The 27010-nt window shown below is 36.2% G+C and overlaps 1 protein-coding gene across 2 annotated transcripts in view; it reads left to right on the plus strand.

Annotated features, from left to right (window-relative positions):
- hob (bridge-like lipid transfer protein family member hobbit) overlaps positions 1–27010 on the plus strand; it is a 176363-nt gene that overhangs the window by 62474 nt on the left and 86879 nt on the right. For both annotated transcript variants that reach the window (XM_081771445.1, XM_081771446.1), the window contains exons 12-17: positions 2223–2362; positions 3099–3264; positions 20360–20491; positions 23312–23498; positions 23980–24148; positions 25062–25432. In XM_081771445.1, coding sequence (XP_081627571.1) covers positions 2223–2362; positions 3099–3264; positions 20360–20491; positions 23312–23498; positions 23980–24148; positions 25062–25432 — 1165 coding nt within the window. The remainder of the gene's footprint in view (positions 1–2222; positions 2363–3098; positions 3265–20359; positions 20492–23311; positions 23499–23979; positions 24149–25061; positions 25433–27010) is intronic.

Here is a 27010-nt window from a genome sequence, read left to right on the forward strand (position 1 = left end):
AATATGATGTGCATGGTTGCATACTAATACGGATGCAACAACTGAGGCCAAGTTCAAATTGTGCAATTGGACTCAGTAAGAAACTGGGTATACTAAATGAATGTCACTAATGGGATCGCATGATCGATATTGAAGTGTGGCCAATGTGTGTGTTGATATCAACATGTAGCTAATGAACAAATGTCAACATGTCCCACTACTGCTGGGACATCGTCCCACGTGCGAAAAATAGGAAAATAACTACTCGGGTCTTGAATCTGAGGCCGTGGTCTCCCAGTAGGATTGGAAACTGCGACCACGCGCGCAAAAGCGAGCGCTCTAGTCCTGAGGTTCGAAGGAGCCTCACTTTCTCTGTATTCATTTCTTTGAGGAGTACCCACTTTGTTTGGCAAGCCCTCTTGTACAGCTTTCCGACATACTTCTGTGTTTCATTTTGTTACTCCTACTGCACAGTTGTAAACAATCAGAGCTTTAAGACGTTTCTTACTATTTCTCATGTCGTTTTATTTTCCATATGTATGGTGTTCCAACTGTAGTGTTAAATGTGCCAAATAGCTTCATTTTCGTCTATGTCTTGGCATGTGCACTGTGTGTAAGATACGAATTTCTGGAGGTATTTTCCTATATTTCGAGTACGTCATATGTCTCAGAAGACATGATACAAGTTTGTTATATTCACGCTCTATCAGAATTTGAACCATGCATTAAGAGATTTCTTTTCATATGTGTCGACTGTGGGACAATGTTGCAAACAAAGAGTGATATTGATACAATCATGTTCTAGTTACGTTCTACCAAAAGGTGCATCAGATGTAATAGCAGAATGTACAACGTTATTTTCCTAGTTTTCGCACGTGGGACGACATGTTGTCATTTGTCCATTAGATATATGTTGATACCAACACACACATTGACCACATTTCAATATCGATCATGCGACATGTGACACTAGTGACATTCCTTTAGTTTACCCAGTTTCTTACTGAGTCCAATTGCACAATTTGAACTTGGCCTCAGTTGTTGCATCCTTATTAGTATGCAACCATGCACATCATATTGCATCGGTTGGAGGGAATATTATTGGTGAATTGGCAATGACTTTCATGTTCTTGACGCTAATCCTTACATTTCCGACGCTTTGAACTCACGTTTACTGAGTATGAGTGTATTTCTGGAGTGTATGAGTATGAGTGTTTTTCGTTAAATGTTTCCACACATGTGAATCACCCCGCTTCATCTGTTGTGCTCTACCGACACTCCAGATGTCTTTCTAGAGCATTTGAGTACAAATTCGCTACAATTAATACTCAGAACGTCACTGTTGGCCAGCATCCGTACCTGGCGATTATGCAACCACACACAACGGGCATGAAGGTGTCCGCCATTTTGTATTTGTTCCAGATATCGACTTAAGACAAACGAATTATTGTTACCTGGTAGAAAGCCTATCAATTCATATCCATTTACACCGACTTTCATTTGGCAGATTATCCGGGACTCCCTACGTTCCTTTGGGGAATCCCTTGCGCGTGCACGGTAGGATTGTAAAACATGCAAAATTCAATAGAGCAGGTATGACTTCTTCAGTGAATTTTTTACCCGCCCTCTTTATGTTGGATAGTTTCCGAACTATTGGCGTCCGAAAGTAATTTTCTCACGCTTTCGGCACCTTGTAGATCTGAAACTATGTCCGATAGCAGAAAGTTGAAGAGAACTTTTTTTCTTGTCTCAGTGGCAGGAGTCACCTCCCAAGAGTTGTAACACTTATTTTGCAACACCCGATATATATAATGTATATATGTATATATTTATATATATAATTAATTTCTTAAAAGATATGTTCTTAATACGGTATAACAATTGGAAAATTTTAGCTTCGTGTGAATTCTTATTCAGGAAAATAAAAGTTAATAAAGCACTTTAGGTTAATAAAGTTTGTTATCAAGTCATGTTATAATGTAAAAACTATAACATAGTTGAATGATCTATTTCTTCAGCCCTAATGGTTTGTTCAGAATTTTGTTTTTTTGAATACTAAAGAGTATATGATTTATTAGCAATATAATATTTCCCGTTATTATATCATGTTTAGCTCAGACGTCCAGAGAAATTTCTTCTTGTTGTTTCATGTTAGCTCCTCAAAATAGTTCATGTATATTCCACAAACTGTAGCTAAGTTTCTGAAATTCCATTTTTTTCTTTTTTTCCTTAATGTGTTTCAGTGTGCCTTGGTTTAAGACTAGATTCAAGTACAATGGAGAGTGCTGCGTCTAAAGTGTGCGTTGGTCTGGAAGGAGCTAAGATAAATTCAATAACTCAGACAGGAACACAATATAACTGCCTAAGATCGGAAGATATAAAGGTAAAATAGAAATCAAATGGACTTAGCTGTATAGTTTACATTTTCTTCTCACTTTATTTCAGGAAAGGATGAAATTTTTTTATATTAAAAATTATACAGGGTGGCCCAAAAGTAGGTATACACCCCTGCATTGATCAAGGATGTAGCTTATAGGTTTATTTGCTTCAGCTGTTTTGAGCTTAAGATATAAGTAAAAAGACATTAAGAACAAATAATAAAGAAACTAAGTCTATATGATGGATAACAATAACAAATTATATCAAAAGCAATGAGTTGATCAGTACGGGATTGTATACCTACTTTTGGGCGCCCTGTATTACTCAAAAGAACTTAATTGCAGAAGATAAAATACAATACCGTTAATCGGCTTTCTAAGAAAGAGGATGTGATAAGGGATCACAAGAAAGTTTGTTAGGCATTCAAAATATGTCCGATCATTTTTAATTATCTCACAAACTTCTCAGAATATGCAGTACGTCACTTCAGTACCTCTGAAGGATCTGAATTTTTTTCTTAAGATAAGGCCTTTGGGAGTGTAAAAAGCCATTTGTGAATATACAAATAGTTATAATAGGAATGATTAAATCACACACTTTTATATATATATATTCTTGTACGTGAATATGTTCAGATAAAAATTTAAAACAACTAATATACGTAAACGATGTATAAATTAAATATATATTGACTAATAAGTTTGGGCTATAGTATTTTTAAAAATGATCAACTCTTACAGGGAATGTGTGGTCATGTAAAACGTGCCAGACTCACTTATAAACTGGATACACGTGATCTGAATATTCAGCTTTTGCAAGAAGTTCAGGCAGTGTGGAGCACGAATCTACATCTGAAAATACTCTGTCTGATGGCTGAAATTAATGACTTCTGTGGAAAATTGAGAGGTACGCATTTTTTTTCTTTTTTCTTATGTTTAATATCGATAGAGTTCAATTACTATTGTAATATTGGAACGAAAAGAGAAAATGAAAGATATGTACCAAAGTACTTGTCAAATAAAAATGAAGATTTGGGGAGGAAAATATCTGCTGTATCATCTTGATCATACTAAAAAAATCACGGAACATTAGGCAGAGAAATATACATCTTATATTGCGTGTATATTTTCGCAGATTAAAAGCTGAGAATGATTTGTGCTCTGTGAGCTAATGAAGAAGTCTTGTGTTACTTTTAGTTCTTTCATTTCTGTACAGTTCATATTAGACAAATGTGATTGAGCAAACTTGTGAAGATTAATGCGTATCGTGTACAAAATGATATTCTGTATGTGTTTTTGTATTCGAAATCAAAGACCAAATAGTATTTAACTAGCTCTAAAATTATGTATAAAATATGCAAACGCTTTGTGGAGATAAATTTGCTCAGTAGCATGTTGAATTATCCTGTCTTGTAATAAGCAAAGAATATTTTAAGTGCTTTAAACAATACATCAAAAAGCTCTGAAGTAACCGAGTAATTAACTCGTATTTTATGTTGACTTGGTCCCATTTTCTCTTCCCTATACATGTAGGTCGAACGTCACATTACACTGTAAACTTATAGGCTAAATACTGAAAAAGGCAATTAAACTCTAACGAACAAAATTATACATTAATTCTTTGTGTCGATACAGTTATCATGCATGTACTACTTTTAAAAATTAACGAGTTTCTAGTACATAAAGTAACAGATGAAGCATTCAAAACTTTGCTTCATGTATTTCATGTACCATACTACATTAACAGAGAAAGAATGTGAAGCATTAGTGCAAATTTTCGCGATATGTGATATTATGTGTAGATCAGGAATACCGCATGGAAGGCACCTCCTTAACACGGCATAGTAGTCTACTACGGTGCTATGACTTGCTTTTCGCAACTCGGAACATTAAAATACTTATTTAAACGTAGATGTACTAACTCGATTTACTCTTGCACTTAGGTGCTTTTGATGATCTTGTACTCTTTGCACCAGTCTGGGGTTCATATATGCGACCCGATATGCAACCCTATTTACGTTTTGAGCATGTTGAACAATTAGTTCCGTATGTAATAATGTGTATGGATATGTTTAAGTAACTTGTTACGGTTGTATGGCTATATAATGATAATTGTAAATAACGTGCTATATACCGATATAATACAGCAATAGTACATGTAATTATAAACTATTATCGATTGATTGATTGATTTTTGAGTTTTACGTCCCGTTCAGCAGCCAGGCTATATGAGACGTGGACCTACTAATTAACGTGGAATCCGAACCACATGAGCTCCCGCCGGGAATCGAACCCGGGTCTCTCGCGCCAAAGGCGCGCATGCTAACCGCTTAGCCACGAAGGAGCTCTAAACTATTATCGAATGTGCTGTGGTTCATTATAAGTATTATAACCTACTTCAAACAGTAATATAAGCCATAACAAGTAAAATCCAGAATAAGAAGGTTTAAGAACAGAAATACGTAGAAAAACACAGGCCTATGTTTGATTTTTGCAAAATGTAAACAGACTCAGATTTCGATTACGAATCTAACTAAATGAATAAGACTTGATTGAATAGTAGTACTTGATTAGTTTCTACGTGCTTGAAAAATTGTTTAATCTTGTGGGTTTCATCCGTAAAATATTTTATTAATCGTCAAAACTTCATATAGCATCTTAACTGGTATATTAAGCTTGCCTATTAACACAGCCAACGCCATGTTGAAAAATTGCCGTTCGAAACGTGAAATAATAGTGTTATTTAAAGAGTAGAATATTAAAATTGAAGTTAAATGCAAAGTATAACTTTTAATTGGAAATGGGAATTTAGTTATTAAATATAATAACTGGAATTCGAAATTATTTATTATCAAATATATGCTGTTCGCCTTACAAGAGGGGGTGAGTAGAATACAGATGGTGATCAGAAAAATGGAAACACCTGAACGAAATTGCAACTTACCAGATTAATATGGTATCGGGCCACCTTTCGCCTTCAGAACAGCCTTGATGCGACGTGGGATGGAGGCATAGAGGTCATGAATGGTGGCAAGTGGAATTTTACACCATTCCTCGTGCAGGGCATCGGCCAGTTCTGTGAGAGAGGATGAAGGTGGAAATCGTCACCAGAGTCGTGTTTCCAAGACGGACCACAGATGTTCAATTATGTTGAGATCTGGGGATTGAGCGGGCCAGGGGAGGTGTTGAACTTCATCCCGATGTTCCTCAAATCACGCTGCAACAACGCCAGCTGTGTGAATGGGTGCATTATCATCCTGGAAGATGGCGTCATTGTCCGGGAACAACATCCGGACCATAGGATGCAAGTGGTCTCCTAAAATTGCGACATAATCGTTGGCAGTGATTCGTCCGCTAAATGTGACCACAGAACCCAATGAAAACCATGATATTGCGGCCCACAGCATTACCGAGCCGCCGTTATGTTTCACAGTTGGGCGGAGACACTGCAGATCATAAGATTCTTTGAGCGTTCTCTACACATAAACACATCCTGTGGTTGGAATATGGTGAAGGATGACTCATCCGACCATATCACACGTTTCCAGTCCTCAACGATCCAAGTTGCATGGTGGCGGCACCATTTGTGGCGTGCGAAAGCGTTATGGTCCCTGATGAGCAGTTTGGCCCGTACAACACGACCCCGTAAGTTTATGTCATGTAATTCGCGACGGACTGTGATTGTCGAAACAGGGTGGGGGAGGTGCTGATTGAGTTCCTCCGTCACTTGCTCCGCAGCGGCACGACGGTTCTGCGTGACAATGCGCTTTAATACACGGCGTGACCTGTCACTCACGATTTTCTTCCGCCCACTGTTCCGCTTCCCCGATGGGGTTTTCCCGTGTGTTGTGTAGGCCGTCATCACTTTCGACACTGTCCTACGCGACACACCTAACACAGTAGCCACTGCCGTCACACTCACTCCACATAACCGCGCACCAACAATTTACCTTCTTTGAAAATCTGAGAGGTCTCCCATTTTACACTACCTCCGTCTGCTGCAGCCACTGGACACTGCTGTTCCACTGCGCCTGACGTAGTATGGAGACCGGCCTAACACACCACCACCAGCGGTCCGGCGCTGCGGGCGCCACGACAACACTGCCAACCCATACATCTAACGTGCTGCCAACTACAGGTGTTTCCATTTTTCTGATCATCTGTATATAGAAGACCTCAAGGCAGGAGTATTATAGAGTCCTACAAAATTGGGTTTTTAATTATTTTTTTCATCCAAAGTGATTTTTTGGTAATAAACCTAATAAAAACAGTTTCTGGAAAACAGAGGTAGTATTGTGGTAAAGTAGATCCCTCTGGATAAGAAAGATAAAACTTTTAAATCAAATTTTCAAAGCGTTCGTAAAACAGGTGCTCGGTACCATTTTGGTGAATATTCGTCACTAGTTAAATTTGACGTCAAATTAGATTTCTTATTAATTCTTCATTGTTTATTTTGATAAAAATGCAAGTTAAAATTATGATGTGTAGTTAAGTTGGTTTTCGCTTCGTCACGCACGTTCAAATAAATCATGAGGGGAAAACCTGCTTGCTTCCTAGTTTTGTAATCGTGCTAACATGCAAGCATATTTTATCGCAATGAGGGTCCTAGCTTAGCACGTTATTTACAAATCATGATGAAAGGGTATTATTGCATGCTAGTGTCGATGCGATGTTCGTAATAATAATATATTACTTGCAAATATTTAGTTGCAGATGTGTTATTGCTTACCTTCCTTTTCCTTTCTTAAAGTTAAATCAAATCAAATCAGTGGATTTGCTCAGTTCCATACCTCCGATGAAGTTTTGAATTTTAGCTGGAAACGAAAATAGCAAAAGAGTATTACTTTGAACGATTATCATAAATTGCGCATTCATGCGGTATGATTACATTACATAACGGTGCCTCATTTGCTATCCTTGAAATCATGCCTCACGTTTGGATTGTCTCTTTGTAACGTATTTAATATTTGTCCCATACAAAGAAAATGCTCTGAATAATTAGTCAGGTTTCCTCTTGTTGTCTCCCTCATATGTGTGCGATTTATGTCCTATTTTTTTTATTTCTTTTCATTTTCCATATGTACATACAGAGTCCGCCAGAAAAATGTATACACTGTTTTTCTTTTAAAAAAAAAAACTATTTCTTAATTACATTTAATTATTCAAACACGTGTTATAAACCTTCAAGTAAGCATATGTTTACAGCAGATGTTCAAAATGTTGTTCATTGGCAGCCAAACAGCTAACAGAACGACGAGCGGTTGCTGCAGCTACAGCGGTCAATATATCAATGGAGACCGATGCACATGCCTCTGTAATCTTCTAGCGAAGGTTTTCGAGCGTAAACATGTCAACAATGCGTTTGTTTGTTAGGCAGGTTGGTGTGGTTCAGTACCAAACTCCCCTCTCTATTGACGTTGCACTTCGATGGCATTCCCAAACCTAATAAAACACTTCAAAACGTACGCTGCTCGAACATGACAGTACCGACATCTGTTGAGTGAAAAACCATACTACAACATAATTTTTAACTGAAAACAATTGACAAAGCCGACATATGTTGGGCCAAAACCCATACTACAAATACTTAAATTTCAGAACAATTGTCAATGCCAGTATTCTGATAGAAGATCACAAACAGTGTATACATTTTTCTGGCAGACTATCACCATTAGGTTAGGTAGATTTAATTTATAATTTTATGCCTGTATGCATGCCTCTGGTTTTTGATTCGTGTTTACTAATTAGCAAAGATGGGCCAATAATAACAATGAAGCTTAAGATAAATAGCTTTCATTCGTAGAAAAGTGATATCCCACATAAATATGATGCATTTACATTATTATTTAAAAAGATATGTTACAGTCACCTTTGTAAGAGTGAGAAAAATAATGAAATACTAGCAGCGTTCACCCCGCTTCGCTGGGGTCACCTCGGAACGCAATAAACCTTGTTACTTAGATAATTTTTACTTTTTCGCTTTCAAGTGATTTATAGCGCCTGTCAGTTATGTTAACCCGCCGAGTCACAGGGTCATGCGGGTTGCATATAAATACGTTTATTTTTATACCTATGATGAACTAATAACAAAGGATTTGTACGTATGGACACCTGAATGGTCAATTATCTCAAGACACTGGTAATTGAAAATTAAAGTGATATGATAAAAACCATCTAGGGTCCACATCCTAACAACCCCCCAAAAATGAAAGAAATCGGTTCAGCCGTATTAGCGTGATGAGCGGACAAAGGATTTTTTTTACGTATTGACACCTGATTGGTCAATTATCTCAAGACACTGGTAATTGAAAATTAAAGTGATATGATAAAAACCATCTAGGGTCCAAATCCTAACAACCCCCCAAAAATGAAAGAAATCGGTTCAGCCGTATTAGCGTGATGAGCGGACAAAGGATTTTGTGCGTTCTCTTTTATATATATAGATTAAAATAAAGCAAATAGTTGAAAGAGCTGATTGAGGCATGAACTGAATGAAATGTAGGGAAATGTACGTGGACTTAACATAGAGCACAATCTCCAAACTATATAAAATTAATATCTAAAAATAATAAACTGAGTTATGATTTATGATTATTAAGAAAGTTTAAGAAATAATAAATTGGACTCTGTTGCAAATTTGTTGAAAACATTGTTACTATACAAAGGTCCCTGTTGTTAAATTGTTTCAGTAACAGTTGTTAACATTACTTTTCTTTTCTGTTATTTCCTTCTTTGTTGTATTTAATACAAAACAACGAATCGTTTACGAGAATTATTAATCTCTATGCATATATCATCTTCATGCTTACTCTTTTTCTTATCCGAGTATAGTACCTGAAATTAATGAACAGTTCATGGGTTAAAAGGGTTTGGTATTTGCCATAATTAATAAATTTAATAACTAAGCTAAGATAAATCCATCACACTTAATAGAAAATTATCTTCTCATGTTAACATATATTAAATAGACAGAAGTTTCGTGATTGGAGTGACACCACTGCTAGTTCCTGGTATGCTTATAATTTAAATTAAATTGAAAATAGTCAGATGCTATAGATATCAGATAAAAATTTGGTTGCGCAGAAATAGGTTTCCTTTTGATTTAATTCCCCCTTTTTCTTTATATATATATATAAAGGGTGTTAATGAACGATACCAACAAACTGTAGGAGGTGATTCCCTGTATCAAAATAAGTCAAAAAGTTCCAATGGACCTGTGGGGAAAAGTGCATAGTTTCAGAGCTAGGATTGTCAAAAATCCCGAAAAAGCCAAATTTCAACAGGCTTTATTTTGAATTCGAGAAATCGTGGAGTGGTGGTCCCTATCAACGTAAAGGAAGTCATGCATACACAATCCAAAAAGGCATATTTCATTAATGTTCAATAGGTGTGGAGAGTATTCTTGCAGGGTGAAATTCCCAGACATGCCATCAATAGAATTTTGAGATATGCTCTGATTTTATGATTGGTTCAAAGTAGGCAAACGATAAGCCTTGACAGCAGTGAACACGGAATCCTTTGGCGCAATGTCGAAAGTGTTAAGAATCGTCAAAAGCGCGGTTTCTCGTACTCGGGAAAACCTATGCTGCAATGTTTTCTTTCACGCTTATAAGTGAAGAAAACGTGAAATATGCCGGACGAAATACATTGCATCACACGTTATTCCGAACACAAAAAAATACGTGGAACTGCCAGTTCCTAACACTTCTTACTTTCCTCTAAAGCACTGGATGTCGATTGTCGTCAAGGCTTACCTCCTGGCTACTTTGGACCCTCCTTGAAATCACGGTATATCTGAAATCTCCATTGAGAGCATATTTGAGAATTATACCCTAAACACCCATTGAAAATTGATGTAATATGCATTTTTGGATTGTGTATGCGTAACTTCTTTTACGTTGATAAGGACCACCATCCACAGTTTCTAGAATTCGAAATAGGTCCTGTTGAAATTTAGCTTTTCCGAGATTTTGGACAGCCCTAGCTCTAAAACTATGCACTTTTCGCAGTAGGTCCATATGAACTTTTTCTCTTATTTTGATGTGAGGAACCACCTGTTACAGTTTGTCGGTATAGTTCATTAACACCCTACATATATATATGGCTTATGGAACCCGGAGGGTCAGTGCCGCGTTCACAAAAACTCTCCACTGAGTTCTATCCTTAGCCAACTGGACCCAGTTTCTACTTTATATTCCTATTTCTGGGAGATCCATCTTAATATTGTACTCCCATCTGCGCATAGGTCTTCTTAATGGTCATTTTCCGATTGGTCTTCCAGTCAAGACTTTGAAAGCGTTTCTACTTTCTCCCATCTTAGCTACATGACCTGCCCATCTAAGCCTCCTAGACTTAACGACCCTAACAATGTTGGGTAAACCGTATAAATTATGTAGTTCCTCGTTATGAAGTTTCCGCAATTCCCGATTCCCGTTCCTCTTTTATCCGAATATTCGTCTCAAGATCTTGTTCTCAAGTACTTTCAGTCTATGCGACCCTCAGAGTAAGCGACCATGTTTCGCAACCATACAATACAATAGGCATGATTATCGTTTTATATATTTTAAGCTTCAAATTCCTCGACAGAATTCGCAACAGCAAGAGATTTTGAACTGCATAATAACACGAATTCCCTGCTTTTAATCGACATTTAATTTCTTCGTGAATATGGTTTTCGTCTGTTAATATTGATCCTAGATATTTGAAAGTATCCACTTTATCAAAAGTATTATTCGACATTATAACGCATCCATGATTTGCCGTATTACGATCCCGACGCACTTCCATGCATTTAGTTTTGTGTGCATTTACTTCCAAATCTATGTCCCTGCAAGTTGCTCTCTGTTGTTCTCCTATCATCCCCTATTAAATTTACATCGTCAGCATATGCCATAACCTGGTGAAACCCATTCAGCTCTAGGCCCTGGTTGCTATCTTTGATTTTTCTTATAGCGTATTCCAGGACAAAGTTTAATAATAATGGCGACAACGCATTTCCTTGTTTCAGGCAATTCTCGGCCTGAAAGCTCGCACACAAAAATTTTCCGACCCGGACTTTACTTTGGGATTCATTTAAGCATACCTTAATTAATCTAATTAGCTTTTTCGGTATTCCAAATTCTGTAAGGACGTTGTAATATGTTTCTCTCCTAACCGAGTCGTTTGTCTTTCTAAAATCAATAAATAGTTGATGTACCGAGGTATTGAATTCCCACTTCTTTTCGAGTATTTGGCGAATGGTAAATATTTGGTCGATGGTTGATTGATTTCGTCTAAATCCGCACTGATAATCTCCAATAATTTCATCTGCGTAGGGGGTCAATCTTGCTAATAGAATGTTTGATAGGATTTTATAGGATGTTGACAGAAATGCCTCCATAATTATTACAGTCAGTTTTGTGGCCTTTCTTGTGAATTGGAACAATGATTGATTCTTTCCACTCTTGTGGAAATTCTTCTTTGTTCCAGATAAGGAGAATGAGTTTGTGTATCTTGTTCCACAATTTTTCGCCTCCAGCTACCGGAATTTTGTCTACACCCGGCGATTTGTGTTTTATTAATTTCTTTAAAGCGGTTTCTACTTCTATTCGGTTGGGTTCTGGAATATATGGTTTTGCGGTGTGTATCTCCCTTTCTCCACGCACATTAGTTTTTGGCTGCGTGTTAAGTAAATCTTATATATATATATATATATATATATATATATATATATATATATATATATATATATATATATATATTAGATGTGGTCGTAAATTTTGAGTATGATTTTTTTTTTTTCCTTTCTATGATCGATTAATGTAAAATAAGTGGTAGTATGCAATATGAGCGTAGCTTAAAAAGAGGCTTTCCCAAAGCCAGAATTATTTTCATATTCTGGTGGCAGGAAAACACATCATTATACAAGAAGTGGAGTGTTATACAAAAATGGCTTACCAAAGTGTGAATACATATACGCATATATTTTGTAAACCATACCTATTTTTACAAAAATGCTACTCAAAGCCAGGATCGTTTAGTGAATTTAATTCACTAAATTTGTGTATTAATCTTGTTTTACAATGGCTGCTTAATAATGGTTACCAGCGGCGTCTTGTTAAAATGCTCGGAGCAGTGTATGAACCATATTGTCTTACATGACATCAGGAACATCCAATAGAATACCTCTGTTACTGCTATGCTACGGGTGACAAAGCATCTCGTTATGGTTCATGACGTCACTACTTAGAGCATAGAAGACTGGAAACATGTGGCACCGTCTGTTGAGAGACAGTTCTAATGTTTCAAACTGGTAATTGGCTTTCGATATGGCGAGAACCCCATGAGGCCATAGATTCCAGTTGATAAGGCTCCTTGCAGGTTGATGTGGGACGTCATGAGAATTCTTCAAAGATAAACTTGAAGATCATCCACTCAAAAATGAAAGGGCTGAGAAAGGTGGTTGAAACGGCATGACTCAGTATCTCACTAGAGCCCTTCCCATCTTCATGTATCAGTGTGACACTTCGGTAGCCAGAAGTGTATGTAACACACATATACACAATTAAATATTGCGGTTCCAGTTCGTTTAAAATTACTTTAATAACCACCAAAACTCACTACGGTGATTATTTCAATAAATTCAACTGTTTTTGTTTCTTTTAAACTTTGTATTTCCTTAATACTTATAATTCATTTCGCGAAAAATTAAAAAGACACTTCCACTAACTGTGGCTTCCTCACTTATTATATGTTTAACAGCATAAAGAAAACAAGTTTAAACAAGTCTTGCCATAACATTTGCTATCGTAAGATACCGGACTATTACTCGTATCCTTGTTGCTTTAAAACTAAATGTACATAAATGTTATCGTTGCAGAAGGGGGTTCTACATCACATTAGGTAACTACCCAATTACTTTTGTTTTGGCAGTGTATGTGGGGGATATTATAAATTATTCCTCGTTCTGTACATACGAAGACAAAAGTTCCTTTCATAGAAGTCATATTTATTCATATCTTTCTAAATTCGGCACCATAGGTCATCTGAAGAAAATACTAAACAGCTGCACTTCTGAAGATGAAACTTATTTAGTGGTATTCTACCTTTAAGGATACATGAACTATATGTCCTAATGATTGTGTGACTGTCCACATTGGGCACTGAAAATTTGTATGTCAAGTCAAGTGATCAGTTTGATGGTTAACATTAGTTGGCAGTCGTAGCTTCACATTGTCACTTTTCAGTGGATATACAGAGTGTTTGTTCAAGTGATGAAATTCATGAACACGACCAATACTTTTAAAGATGATAGCGTTTGTATCGCGCATAGAACAAAGTTGCAGATCTAGAGAAGTGTCGCAAAAATGTATATACAGTAAAAATTTTATTTGATTTTTAGTTTAGTGTTCCTTTCAGCAGCGAGGCTAAATGAGACGTGGATCTACCGCTCAACGTGGAATTCAAACCACATGAGCTCCCGTCGGGAATTGAATCCGGGACTTCACGCCAAAGGCGTGTACGCTAACCGCTTAGCCACGAGGAGCTCGTAGAATAGAGTAACTAATCGAGAGAACAGACTGGCTATAGTCGTACAAATCACGAAAAAGGCAAAATGATTTTTTGTCAAACAATGTCATAAATGTTGGAATTTTGAAAGTAAACGACCAGCACGAGAACTGTATTTTTCCGTAGCAAATTGAGAACTGTGTTATGACTGTGCTAAACAGTAACAAGTGGAGATGTGTGATCTGAAGCAATGAGAGCTGGTTCATACGTTATACAAGTTATAGTAGACGCAGATTTCGGTGATGATACCATGAGGCTGTTCATCCAGTTTGCACATTGCTCAAACCGGGTCAGTCTAGTGAGTATATGATGTAGAAAGCATTCAAAGGGATAATATTATACTTCCATATACGGATCTTCAATCACATCACACAAACACAGAACTGATCATGAATATACTATTGCCAAGTTCCTAATGATGATACCGATTTCGGATGACATTTATCAGAACTATAATCCAAACTGAGAACCTGTGAGACAAACTTAATTGAAGTGCCCTCAACAAATTAGCGAGGATTCGAGCAGAATTAGAAATAGTATTATCGGATTTGATTGAATATCCCTGTACATACATATCAAAATTGTAATTACTTCCATGATGAATTTTAGCTGTTTGCAAGGATGCAAATAAAGGTATCCACACAATCAGCAAAGCCATGGTCATTTATTTATTTATTTCAAATGGCGAAATTCGCTTTTATGTAAAACTTCACTTATTGTTAGCCTAGAGTATCTTCTTTGTTAATTGTTTAATTGCATTATATGTCAGTTCAGAGATTAGAAAAGTGCCAACAGTGACTGTGTTCGGTAAGGACAATTGACTTCGAAAGGCAAGAAAAGTGGATTGTAATCTTCATGGGGAAAAGAAAAAAAAAAACTGAAGATTCATATAATTTTTACATTCTGATGGTTAGGGAGGTTGGTTGGTTGGTTGTTTGTCTTGTTTTGTTTAAGTTTCCTTTTCTATGTATAGTAACCAGCAAAAGCGGGTACCATTTACGTAATTCCTTTTCACAAAAACTTCGAGAGTGTATAGCTTTATTTAAGCATTATTTGCTGTAAGATTAGAAAATCATATCCTCTTTAACACTTTGCCTAAAGTATCTGCTGTGAGCCTGTGTAAGGGGCCGCGGTGACTCAGTGGTAGAGCGTTCACCTCTGGTGATAGGGGTCCCGGGTTGTTCAATCCCAGCCCCCGCCAAGTGAACTTTGTGGTGGACAAACACCGTGTGCGTGGGTTTTCTCGGGGGTTCTCCCGTTTCCTCCCACTTTCTTCATTCCACCACATTTCATTCATTACTCATCATCACCGTCTCCTTTAGCCTAACCGGCATAACCGTGGGACGTAAAACTCAAAGATTTCATTTAATTTCATGAGCCTGTGTAACGTGAGTTCCTGCTGTCACCACGGAATGGCGCGTCCTCAGGTTGCGAATCGACGAGAAGGCCTCTAGATATAGAGGTTAGCTGCGAATATACTGAATGAGCAGTCGCGGACAGATGACAACGAGTGGTCCTCCAGCTTGGGGGTGTGGTTAAGGCTAATAATCTCATCCTGTAGAAAAGAAAAGCACTTATTCAGAATCATTCACAGAAGCCTCGGACAAGGACTGATAACTTGGCATGATTTCAGCAAAAGAAAATGGGCATGAAATTTGAAACATGGAATATTAGAAGTCTTTATAGGGCAGGCGCGTTAAAATCCGTTAACGAGTGAGTTAAGAGAAATACAGGATGGACCTAGTAGGAGTTCAGGAAGTTAGGTGGAAAGGAAATGGATCTGAGAATTCCGGAAATTTTACGTTCTCTTATGGAGAAGGAAATAAAAATCGCCAATTAGGAACAGGGTTTTCCGTTCGCAAACGAATAATATTAGAAATTAAGCGGTTTGAATTTGTTACTGACAGACTTTCTTTTATTACTCTTAAGGGTCGGTGGTGTGATATTATTGTTTTAAATGTACATACCTCAAGAGAAGATAAAGATGGAGATATAAAAAACAGTTTTTACGAAGAAGTGGAACGGATATTTGACCAACTCCCGCGATACCATATGAAAATTTTATTAGGGGATTTCAGTGCGAAGGTAGGACGAGAGAATATTTTCAAACCGATTATAGGAAGCGGAAGTCTACATAAGGAGTGCAATGACAACGGTGTTAGACTCGTGAACTTTGCAACATCCAAAAACGTTATCGTGAAGAGTACAAAATTCCCACATCTCGACGTACATAAATACACTTGGACCTCACCAGACGGAAAAAAAAAAACAATCAAATTGATCACGTTTTAGTAGACAATCTAGCATAATTAATGTCCGGTCGTTTTGAGGGGCTGATTGTGACACTGATCACTACCTGGTAACAGCGATAATAAGAGAAAGATATCGTTGAACAAACGAAATAGTCAATGTCTGAAAACGGAGAGATTTAATTTAAAGAGACTAGAAGAGAGCCATGTAAGAGAGTAATACCAAATTGAAGTTTCGAATAGATTCTCGGCTTTAGAAGATTCGGAGTGCACTAGTGTTGAGGATAGTTGGATTGAAATTAGAAATTTCTATTTTCATTAAAACTTCAGCAAATGAAAAATTGGAACACGCAGAAATACGTAGGAACAAACCATGGTTCGACCAGGAATGCATTAAACTAGTAGAAAAGAGAAAACAGGCGAAATTACGTTAGCTACAAAATCCGAATGAAATAACTACACAAAATTTTGTAGACATCAGGCGGGAAACTTCCAAAACTTTTAGAACAAAGAAACGCGATTTTTTTAAAGCTAAAATTAAGGAACTTGAAGATAATAAAAATAAAATCATTCGGAACATGTATAAGGGGATCAATGAATTTAAGAAAGGCTATCATTCTCGTGCTTATATATTAAAGAAAGCTGACGGAACAGTTCTCATGAGTACAGATAGCATCTTAAATAGATGGAAAAATTTCTTTGACAATTTGTTTAACACGCAGCCAAAAACTAATATGCATAGAGAAAGGGAGATACACACCGCAGAACCGTATATTCCAGAACCCAACCAAATAGAAGTAGAAAACGCTATAAAGAAATTAAACAAACACAAGTCTCCGGGTGTAGACAAAATCCCGGATGAGTTAATTTTAGCTGGAGGCGAAAAATTGTCGAACAAGGTACACAAACTCATTCTCCTTATCTGAAAGAAGGAAGAATTGCCACAAGAGGGGAAAGAATCAATCATTGTTCCAATTCACAAGAAAGGCCACAAAACTGACTGTAATAAATATCGAAGCATTTCTCTTCTGTCAACATCCTATAAAATCCTTTCAAACATTCTATTAGCAAGATTGACCCCATACACAGATGAAATTATTGGAGATTATCAGTGTGGATTTAGACGAAATCGATCAACTATTGACCAAATATTTATCATTCGCCAAATACTCGAAAAGAAGTGGGAATACAATACCCCGATACATCAACTATTTATTGATTTTAGAAAGGCTTACGACTCGGTTAGGAGAGAAAAAATATACAACGTCCTTACAGAATTTGGAATACTAAAAAGTTAATTAGATTAATTAAGATATGTTTAAATGAATCCCAAAGTAAAGTTTGGGTAAGGAAATTTTTGTGTACGAGCTTTCGCGTCAAGAATGGCCTGAAACAAGGAAATGCGTTGTCGCCATTATTATTCAACTTTGTCCTGGAATATGCTATAAGAAAAATCAAAGATAGCAACCAGGGCCTAGAGTTGAACGGTATTCACCAGGTTATGGCGTATGCTGATGATGTAAATTTAAAAGGAGATGATAGGAGAACAATAGAAAGAAATGCAGAGGTCTTATTAAGCGCTTGCAGTGACTTGGGTTTAGAAGTAAATGCAGAGAAAACTAAATACATGTAAGTGCGTCGGGACCGTAATACAGCAAATTATGGATGCGTTAAAATATTAAATAATACTTTTGATAAAGAGGATAGTTTCAGATATCTAGGATCAATATGAACAGACGAAAGTCATATTCACAAAGAAATTAAATGTCGACTAAAAGCAGGGAATTTGTGTTACTATTCGGTTCAAAATCTCTTGTCGCGAATTCTGTCGAGGAATTTGAAGCTTAAAATATATAAAACGATAATTATGCCTGTTGTTCTGTATGGTTGCGAAACATGGTCGCTTACTGTGAGGGAAGAACATAGACAAAGTATTTGAGAACAAGATCCTGAGGCGAATATTCGGACCCAAGAGGAACGGGAATGGGGAATGGCGGAAACTTCATAACGAGGAACTACATAATTTATACGGTTTATCAAACATTGTTAGGGTCACAAGTTTAGAAGGCATAGGTGGGCAGGTCATGTAGCTAGGATGGAAGAAAGTAGAAACGCTTTCAAAGTCTTGACTGAAAGACCAATCGGAAAACGACCATTAGGAAGACCAAGGCGCAGATAGGAGGACAATATTAAGATGGATCTCGCAGAAATAGGAATACAAAGTAAAAACTGGATTCAGTTGGCTAAGGATAGAAGTCAGTGGAGAGCTTTTGTGAACGCGGCATTGAACCTCTGGGTTCCATAGGCCATGGAGTTAATTAATCGGCTTTGAGCCGACACTGCAATTCGCCATCGTTTGAACTACGATGTACTAACTCGACTGGCTTGATTTATTCACCTTGTAGTTCTTTGTTATCACAACAGTTGACAAGAGTATCTTCACTTGTTCGTGCTTGGAACATTTTATAATTAAAATTTTCGAATAAAGAGATAAAAATAATAGTTGAGGCTCTATCTGTTGCTTACAAATGGAGTGCAGAGGGATAAATTGAAGGAACGTCAGCTCGAAAAGTTATTATTTTTACAACTTTTGCTAGCAGCTATAAAATTAGTATTATTAATAACCTTTATTCATCGTTTGAAAGTGTTCGTGTTTACTATTATAGATATAAAGATTATTAGCAAGGTTTAGATACTAGATAAGAATGAGAACACCTTAGTAACCCGATGTGTTTCATTTGCGTGTATTTTGTGTCACTCGTCTTCGCTCCTGCAATTGCAAATTCTTTCTGAAGACAAGATGACCCTCGTCACGCATTCAAATTGAGTATTCGAATACTACTCAAATGATATTAGACAATTCAAAATTCAAACATAATTTGTCTTAGTTTCGCAGGAAGAGTACATGTATCCGTGAACCAGATTAACCAGAATAGACAAATTCGATTACTCACACAAGCATCGTTATGTACATTCCCACATTCACATCAAAATAATTACGATAATCTTGATGTTAATTTCATGTTCATGTGTCCAAACATGGTACAAGGAACAGAATTGTAAACATTACCATTAGTTGATACTAATAATCTGGTAATACGCCACTTCTGGTTTACTAACTTTTGAATCAACGCTAGTGTTGCTCATTATTTCATAATCATTAACATTAAACGGTTCGCTGACAAATTTTTAACTATATTACTATTTCAACTTACTTATAACACATTACTGTATAATATTTCTTATTTGAAATTATCTTTTCTTTCCGTCGTTGCAACAGAGCATAACAATTAAAATATAGGCATTATTAAAATTCAGCTCAATCACATTATAGACTCCCAGTGAGATATATGATTATTTTTTAGAGATAGTACATTTACCAAAGGCAATGTGCATACGCAAATTCGATTTAGAATGTGAAATTTTCATAAAGAATACATTATGTTATAGTGAGTATTCCCTTATTTTAATTTTCAGTGACTTTCAAAACAATAGCATTTGTTGACTTAGATAGATAAAATCTTTTACTCAAACATTTTGTCACTTATCGAAGACCTACTTCGAAATATTTACATATCACACATTATAAGTAACTTTTAGAACAAAATTAATCAATTATTCCAAAGTTAAACTATCGAAGATCAGAACATTATGTTCTACTACTAGATTAACAGTGTAAACTAAACTTTCTGTCTCCTTTATCTATCTAAAATTTTCATTCTTTAAAATTGTGTCTTTAAAATTGTGTCATAGATAGTTTTGCAGTTAATCGTTTCAAGAAAATGCAAAGATGCATTTGAAAATCGGCTATATTGGTGCACTTCAGTAGTATTCTCATACAGAAAGAAATCGCAACATCTAATATTAACAGTAAATAAAACAGAGTGTAAAGCAACATACTCGTACACATTAGGCATAACAATTGTACATAACTGAAAATCTTAACACGAGATGCAGATAAATAATATCCCGGCAAACACAAACAAAAGATTGAGCAGACAAATTTTGGTCTGTTACAAGAACTTTCCTTCTCTGTTTCTCTCTCTCTCTCTCCTTTTTTCCCTTTCTTCTTATTTCGACATCAAGGTTTTAAAATACGTTGAAAATTAGTAGGATATTAACTTTCTCACAAATGTGAGATTCATAGTATTGATTTTTTTCTTCGTTTCTTTAATGTAATCAAAGATGTTTCCCTTTTATTTACAGTTCTGAATAATAAACCGGATTCAGTGAAGTCTGAGAAAAAGTCATCTGCACAGAATGTAGTTGTTCGTGTTAGAGGTCGACTGAGTTTTGGAGCCATTTTGTCTTCTCAACATAAAATAATGATCACAACAGGTAGCCTTATGTACTTTTCTTAAATTTTGTTAAAACTATTAGGATATTTACAGGGTGGAATACTAAAGTATATCCAAACATCAGTGGTGTTTCTCTATGGATGAGCAACAAAATATCTATATCAATATATGCGTGATACCACACCACTCTGAATATACAGGGTTATTCAAAAAGAAAGAACAAATTTCAAACATTTATTTCTTCCAAACTACAAAAGATAGAAACATGATTCGAACGTTACTTGATTAAGAAAAGTTTACAATTTAAACAGCCCGGATAGAAGTTCCAATCACAGCTGCATTGGCGCTGTTGTTTGTTGTTTGTCTAGTGAAATGGCGGCGTCACCACAGGAGAAGTCTTTTTGTGTGCTACAATTGGCAAAAATTGAGTCCATTGTTGCAGTTCAGCGAGCATTTCGCCGTCAATTTAATAAACAACCGCCGCATCATAAGCAAATTTACGAGTGGCATCGAAAATTCGTAGAAAATTGTTGCATCTGCAAAGGGAAAAGCACGGTACGTCCACGCACATTGAACGAGAATGTCGAGCGTATTCGTACACTTTACGAAAGGAGCCTCAAAGAAAGTGATTTTTATCTATGGGGTTACGTAAAAGACCGTGTTTTTATCCTTCCTATGGCTGACACTCTTGAAGGTCTACGACATCGAATTGTTGAAGCTGTGAATTCGATAACTAGAGACCAGCTGATTCGTGTGTGGCAAGAAATGAGCCACCGTTTTGACATTTGTCGTGTAATACACGGTGCTCATATTGAATGCACACCATAATTATTAACAATAAATTGTAAACTTTTCTTAATCAAGTAACGTTCGAATCATGTTTCTATCTTTTGTAGTTTGGAAGAAATAAATGTTTGAAATCTGTTCTTTCTTTTTGAATAACCCTGTATATAGGCTGTATCAGAACAACATATGTCGCAGAATTTGAGTGTAGAGATGAACAGGTCATCAGTGAGCCTGAGACACAATATGCTGGGAACAGTGGAAGCAGTCACTACCATATCGTAAGCGTAGTTCAGGGAACAGGTGGAGTAATGATAATGAGCACTAGGAGCAATATTTAATTAATGCAACGTTGGATATGATACACTTCTCGAGAGGAAGCAGGGACATAGCCCCACAATGGCACAGCGTTGTTAGAGAAAATGTTCAAGATGACCATGATCTGCATAGTGACAGGCACGAACACAATGCATCATGGATGCACGCACTTATTAGAAAACGCCTGACGTTGCTCGAATGATTTTGCAGTCTCTAACTTTGCGTTTCTCTAGATCGTGAACATCCTCGACAGGCGAAGAATAAACAAGAGCTTTCAGATTCCCCAACGTCAAATCGCATCATGTTTCCTTTACGAGGGCATCCTGTGATCTAGTAAACTTGGAATGTGATATACATTCTCGAACACTTTGTATATCTCCAGAACGCTGAGGTATAACTTATATATTAAAATTTTGTTGCCTGTCCTTAAGGGAATCACTTGCTTAAGTTTGGACGTACCTTAGCATTTCACCCTATATATTAAGACACCCCGTGCGTAAGACATATTCAAAGTGAAATAATATTAATACAGTATACTTGTTGTTCCGTATGAAATGAAGGAACGCAGTTCACTAATATTTCAACCATTTACATTACATTTATCTTCAATAGTAAGAGAATAAGAAAAATAGGCTTATAAAAAAGTTGAATGTTGGGTTAGGTAACGATTGAATATTTATTTGCAGCAAAGAGAAAAAATAAATAAGTAAATATTTGTATATAATGGAGAGAAGATGATTTCAAATTTATGATGTGTCGTTTATGTTTTATTATGTATTGCCTGTTCGGTCATAGGTTGAAAGTAAGCCGCTAGTCAATACGAGGGTCAGTCAATAAGTTTTTGCCCTTAGTATGAAGAGGTTGAGGTGGAAGTAACATACTGTAATGACATACTTCTGCAACCGGTCTTTCAGCTTCCACAGTTCTTCTGTGTGGAATGTGTCATTGGCTAGAAAGCCAGTGCTCTACTTCGGAAACAACGTTAGCGTCTGAAGAGAAAGTCTTCCTTTCAGTGACTGCTTCATTTTTGGAAACAAGAAGTTGTTTGATGGCGCAAGATCAGGGGAATATGTTGAATGAAATCGAGGCTTTGCACAAGATTCATTGTTTTCTTGGCGGGAGCATCGTCTACTAAGAGGAATGTGTTGAGCATGCCATGGTGCTTTACCTTAAAGACATCACGAAGTTTTTCCAGCAGATCCTGTAATATGTGCCAGTCGCATTATATCCATAGGTTAAGTAATCAGTAAAAATAACACCTTTGCATTCCCAGAAATCGCTGAATAAAATCTGCCAACTCTCGGTTCGTCCTCCAAACTCTCTCTTTTACACAGTTCAGCTGTCAACATTTCAGCTGTCTCTTTTGTGTTTTAATAGTAACTAAGAATGGTCATATGACATCATAAAGAGTTTTCACTTCTTCGTAGATCTCTTCGACTTTCATCCCCTTCAGATGTAGGAACTTTATGACTGCTTGATATTCCACTTTTGGCAGTTCGACACTTTCACTACTTTCAGTCGCCATATTTTCAACAGTGTTAGACCTAAATACTAAAAGTTGATAATTAGTCTCTTCAGACATTGGATTATTTCATGTAGAACTTTCACATAACTAGCTACAATATTTCAATACGAAAGCAAAAACATATTGACCAACCCTCGTATCATAGTAAGAATTGTTTTCTTGTCATTAGTATGTTTCGTTTCTGAAAATAATGTCAATTTGTGTATTTTTATAATACTTTGAAATTCTTTATAGATGATTTGACTGGCACCATAAATGAGAATGTAGTAGGTTTTCAAACAGCGAAAGGAAAAATTGCTATTGACAACAAGGATGTTTTCTTAATAGAAGGACTCCAGACCGGAACTATAGAGGATAATTTAGAAATTAAATTGGATCGAGAGAACACCGATGGATTTCTTCTATCCTGGAACAAAACTTGGTAAGATAAATTGAGAGGTTTTGTGGTTTGGTTCTCATTCTGCGATTTAGAGAACAGAGTTATGATTGAAGACTGTATCTGTAATCGGCGTAGAACTTAAAATTGATATTCAGAGTGTAGACATTTTTATTTGGAATACTTTGTTCGAAAAAATGCTTAGCTAAATTGCTTGAATTTTACGATTAAAACAGAAGAAACGAAAGCTCTGAACACAGTTATATAACTCGAACACAATGTGCTTGAAGTATACAGAGATACTGCGATGACATGCATATTTCTAAATGAATTGTTTGAGGTTTTTAAATATATTCTATCGATATTATTGATGATAAAAAATATCCCTATATTCATGTGTTTATTTTCATGCTTTTCTTTCAGAGTACTTGAATGTTAACTTTGGTTACTTACAATGTTGTCTTAGTTATATAAACTCTTAATATATATACAGGGGTATTATTCTATTTCTTCCTTTCAATTCCAGGGGTATTACCATTGATTCCTTGAAAGTTTGCTTCCCACATGAGCATCATTTTGCAAGAGCAATTCAAGGAGAACTCGTATCAGTATTCAAATGGCTTAAAATTGTTCACAAAAAGGTCAAAAAGCCATTTACAGTTAATAGTCCCCTCCCAAAGGATCTACTTATTAAGGTAAAGAATAAAGTATTTCTTTTTGCGATGAAAAGCAAGAAAAATTATTTCTTAGGTTCACATCTGTAAATGATTGTTTATTATTTAAGTGTTAACAAAAGGTTACTCTTCTTCTTCTTCTACTTCTTCTTCTACTACTTCTTATTCTTCTTCTTCTTCTTCTTCTTCTTCTTCTTCTTCTTATTATTATTATTATTATTATTATTATTATTATTATTATTATTATTATTATTATTATTATTATTATTAATTTAACAAAAAAGAAAACACTCCTTTCTCAGCAGCCTTTAAAAATCGGTGCTTACCAGCCGTGTTGTAACACTCATGCCTTTAAAGTGGTGTTGGTCAGCACATCGGCTTCCTGCTTTAATGTTAGCTTCCTAGACTGGACTTTGTTACTTCTTTCTTTGAAGTAACTCCCAATCGTCCTTACGACACTAGGTAGATGCCACAATGCCTACTGTTAAATATTTATGTGTTCATGATCTGTGTCTTTATTTATGGTGTTTCCTTAGTACAATGTCGATAGAAGACACCTCTTGTATTGCTAAGATTGTCTTCCACAGATATTTTTAAATAGAGAAATTGTATAAAACTTTATAGTTTGATACACTTATTATTATTATTTCTTTTTTCTTATCTAAAATGAAATTAGAAAGATTCTTCTAATAAGCTATTTAATGTTAATAATTTACCCCAAGTATGAATAGTCGTAACACTTGTACTTGAAGAATGCTATAGTCAGTACTACTGCTAAAATGAAATAACAAACTGCTTTCGAACGATGGGTAGTTCCAGTCCCTACAATTCCAGTTTAGATTTTTAAAAATATATATAATTACTTGTTTCTTTTTGTACTATTTTAAATTTCATCTTTATAATTTACAATCTCTGTTTTCCTTCATCCGTACAGGTACGTGAATTTTTGTTTGAAATGAGTGATGATCCATTTGAAGTAAGGTTGAGAGACAATTTTGAGTTGCTCGAAGATGAATACAAAGAAAGTCTGAAGCGTCAGAAAATGTTGGATGCAAAAGTGGAAGAACTATTAAAGGCCCATCTTTTGTTACCTGCGGGAAAAGTCGAAGAATTGTATAACAGTTTAAGTAAAAGGAATGCTGAAATCTACATTCAGAGATCAAAACAAATGTATAAAGCGGCACCAATGAGAACAAGACTGTTTGCATGGCAGATGGAAGACGTGGAGATATTAGCATTAGCTGACACGTCCATTCATGGAGCCGAAAATGTCATCAATATAATGCAGGAGATCGATAAGGATAGGTAAGTGTATTTACAAAATGGGTCATTTCACGTCAAGGGATTCCATCTCGTTGACCATTTCCAAAGTTTATGAGATTTGGTGCGGATGCTCTATATTGTCTTTGATCGTTATGTGCCAAATATCAGGTGAATATATTTTTTGGTTGCATGTATATGGCCTTTCAAAGAGAGATCACTCACCTTTGCTTCGCGTACAAAAGTATGAAAATTCTAAGTTTGCCCAACGTTTTTGAAAGTTGCAATAACCATAATAAGGGTTTTTACTCGTCCTGGAAATCCTGGAAATGTCCTAGAATTGATTTTGTCCTGGAAACATCCTGGAAATGCATTTCTGTCCTTGAAATTTACAGAAAAACTAAATGCCAGATTTTTCATAATCATAATGAAGATTTTAATTGATTGCTATTCCTGTTTTTGTGCTGAATAATAATTTGCCATGATCTTGCATGTGTGGGTGGTTGGTGGGCTTTTTCTCCCAACAGGGTGGTTGGCTGGGAAAACTTCTCTCTTCTTTCATCCACTAGTCTGTCAACCCATTCTTGGATGCTGTCTTCACTAACACTATCCTCCAGAAACTGTACTTTGTACCAGTATCAATCTTCCATAATCAGTCTATTTTCGCAACAGTACATACTCTTCAGTAAAATGTCATGTGAGATTATGTCTATAGATGAGAAAATCACACAACTCCATATTTAGTTGAAAAACTTGTAATATAATTCCTTTTTCCCCTGTAATTATATTTCTCACACTATCACGCAACGAAGATGCCATGTACTAAAAATAGATTTTTGTTGTTTGTAAATGTGTTCGGTGCACAATTAAAATGTCATATAGAAAGAGTGAAAATACATGTACTGGATGTGGGTGGATCGGGTGATTATAAGGGGAGTTGGAAGGCCACAAAAGAAAGCACATTATGCTTCACTTTCTGTATTTAATTATTGTGTATTAATGTTGTACTTGCATTAATATTCACTGCATAAGCTACTGTACTTTTCATTTCACTATTGTGAGTTTTGAACCTACAGTTGGAATCCTGTTATATCTTCCTGTGTCGAAGTCCTGGAAAATTGGTGATTTGTCCTTGAAACGTTCTGGAAATGTCCTAGAATTGGGGGGGGGGGGGGGAAGAGAGTGGAAACCCTAATAATAAAGACGTCTTTTGTACAGTGATTCAGAATATGTCACTAATTAGCTATTTAATTTACAGAGGTTGTTCAGTCTACATTTGGCCAATTTCGACTTACCTAAAAAATTTAAAAGAATCCATGGCGCCAGGTCCGTAAGTGCTCGATGTGTTTCCCTTGGTTCCTAGCCGTTTTCCCAAAGCCCGCTTCAGCAATCCAAATCCACAATAGTCCATAGGACTTGAATCTGGAGATTTAACAGGTACCTCATTGAAAGGTATCACCTGTATATCACTTGCCTCCTCCATCTCCCTGTAGAATGCGAGGGACGATCGTGAGATATGTATGAGGCCTTGTCCATGTGAATGCACACCAGATTGGCGTCATTTCCATACATTTTTGGAATCTCATGCTCGTAGATCGGCCGCATGATCTGCTCCTGAAAATA

The sequence above is a fragment of the Thermobia domestica genome, chromosome 9 (genome assembly GCF_964235325.1).
Source record: "Thermobia domestica chromosome 9, izTheDome1.hap1.1, whole genome shotgun sequence".
Classification (NCBI taxonomy): Eukaryota; Metazoa; Arthropoda; class Insecta; order Zygentoma; family Lepismatidae; genus Thermobia; species Thermobia domestica.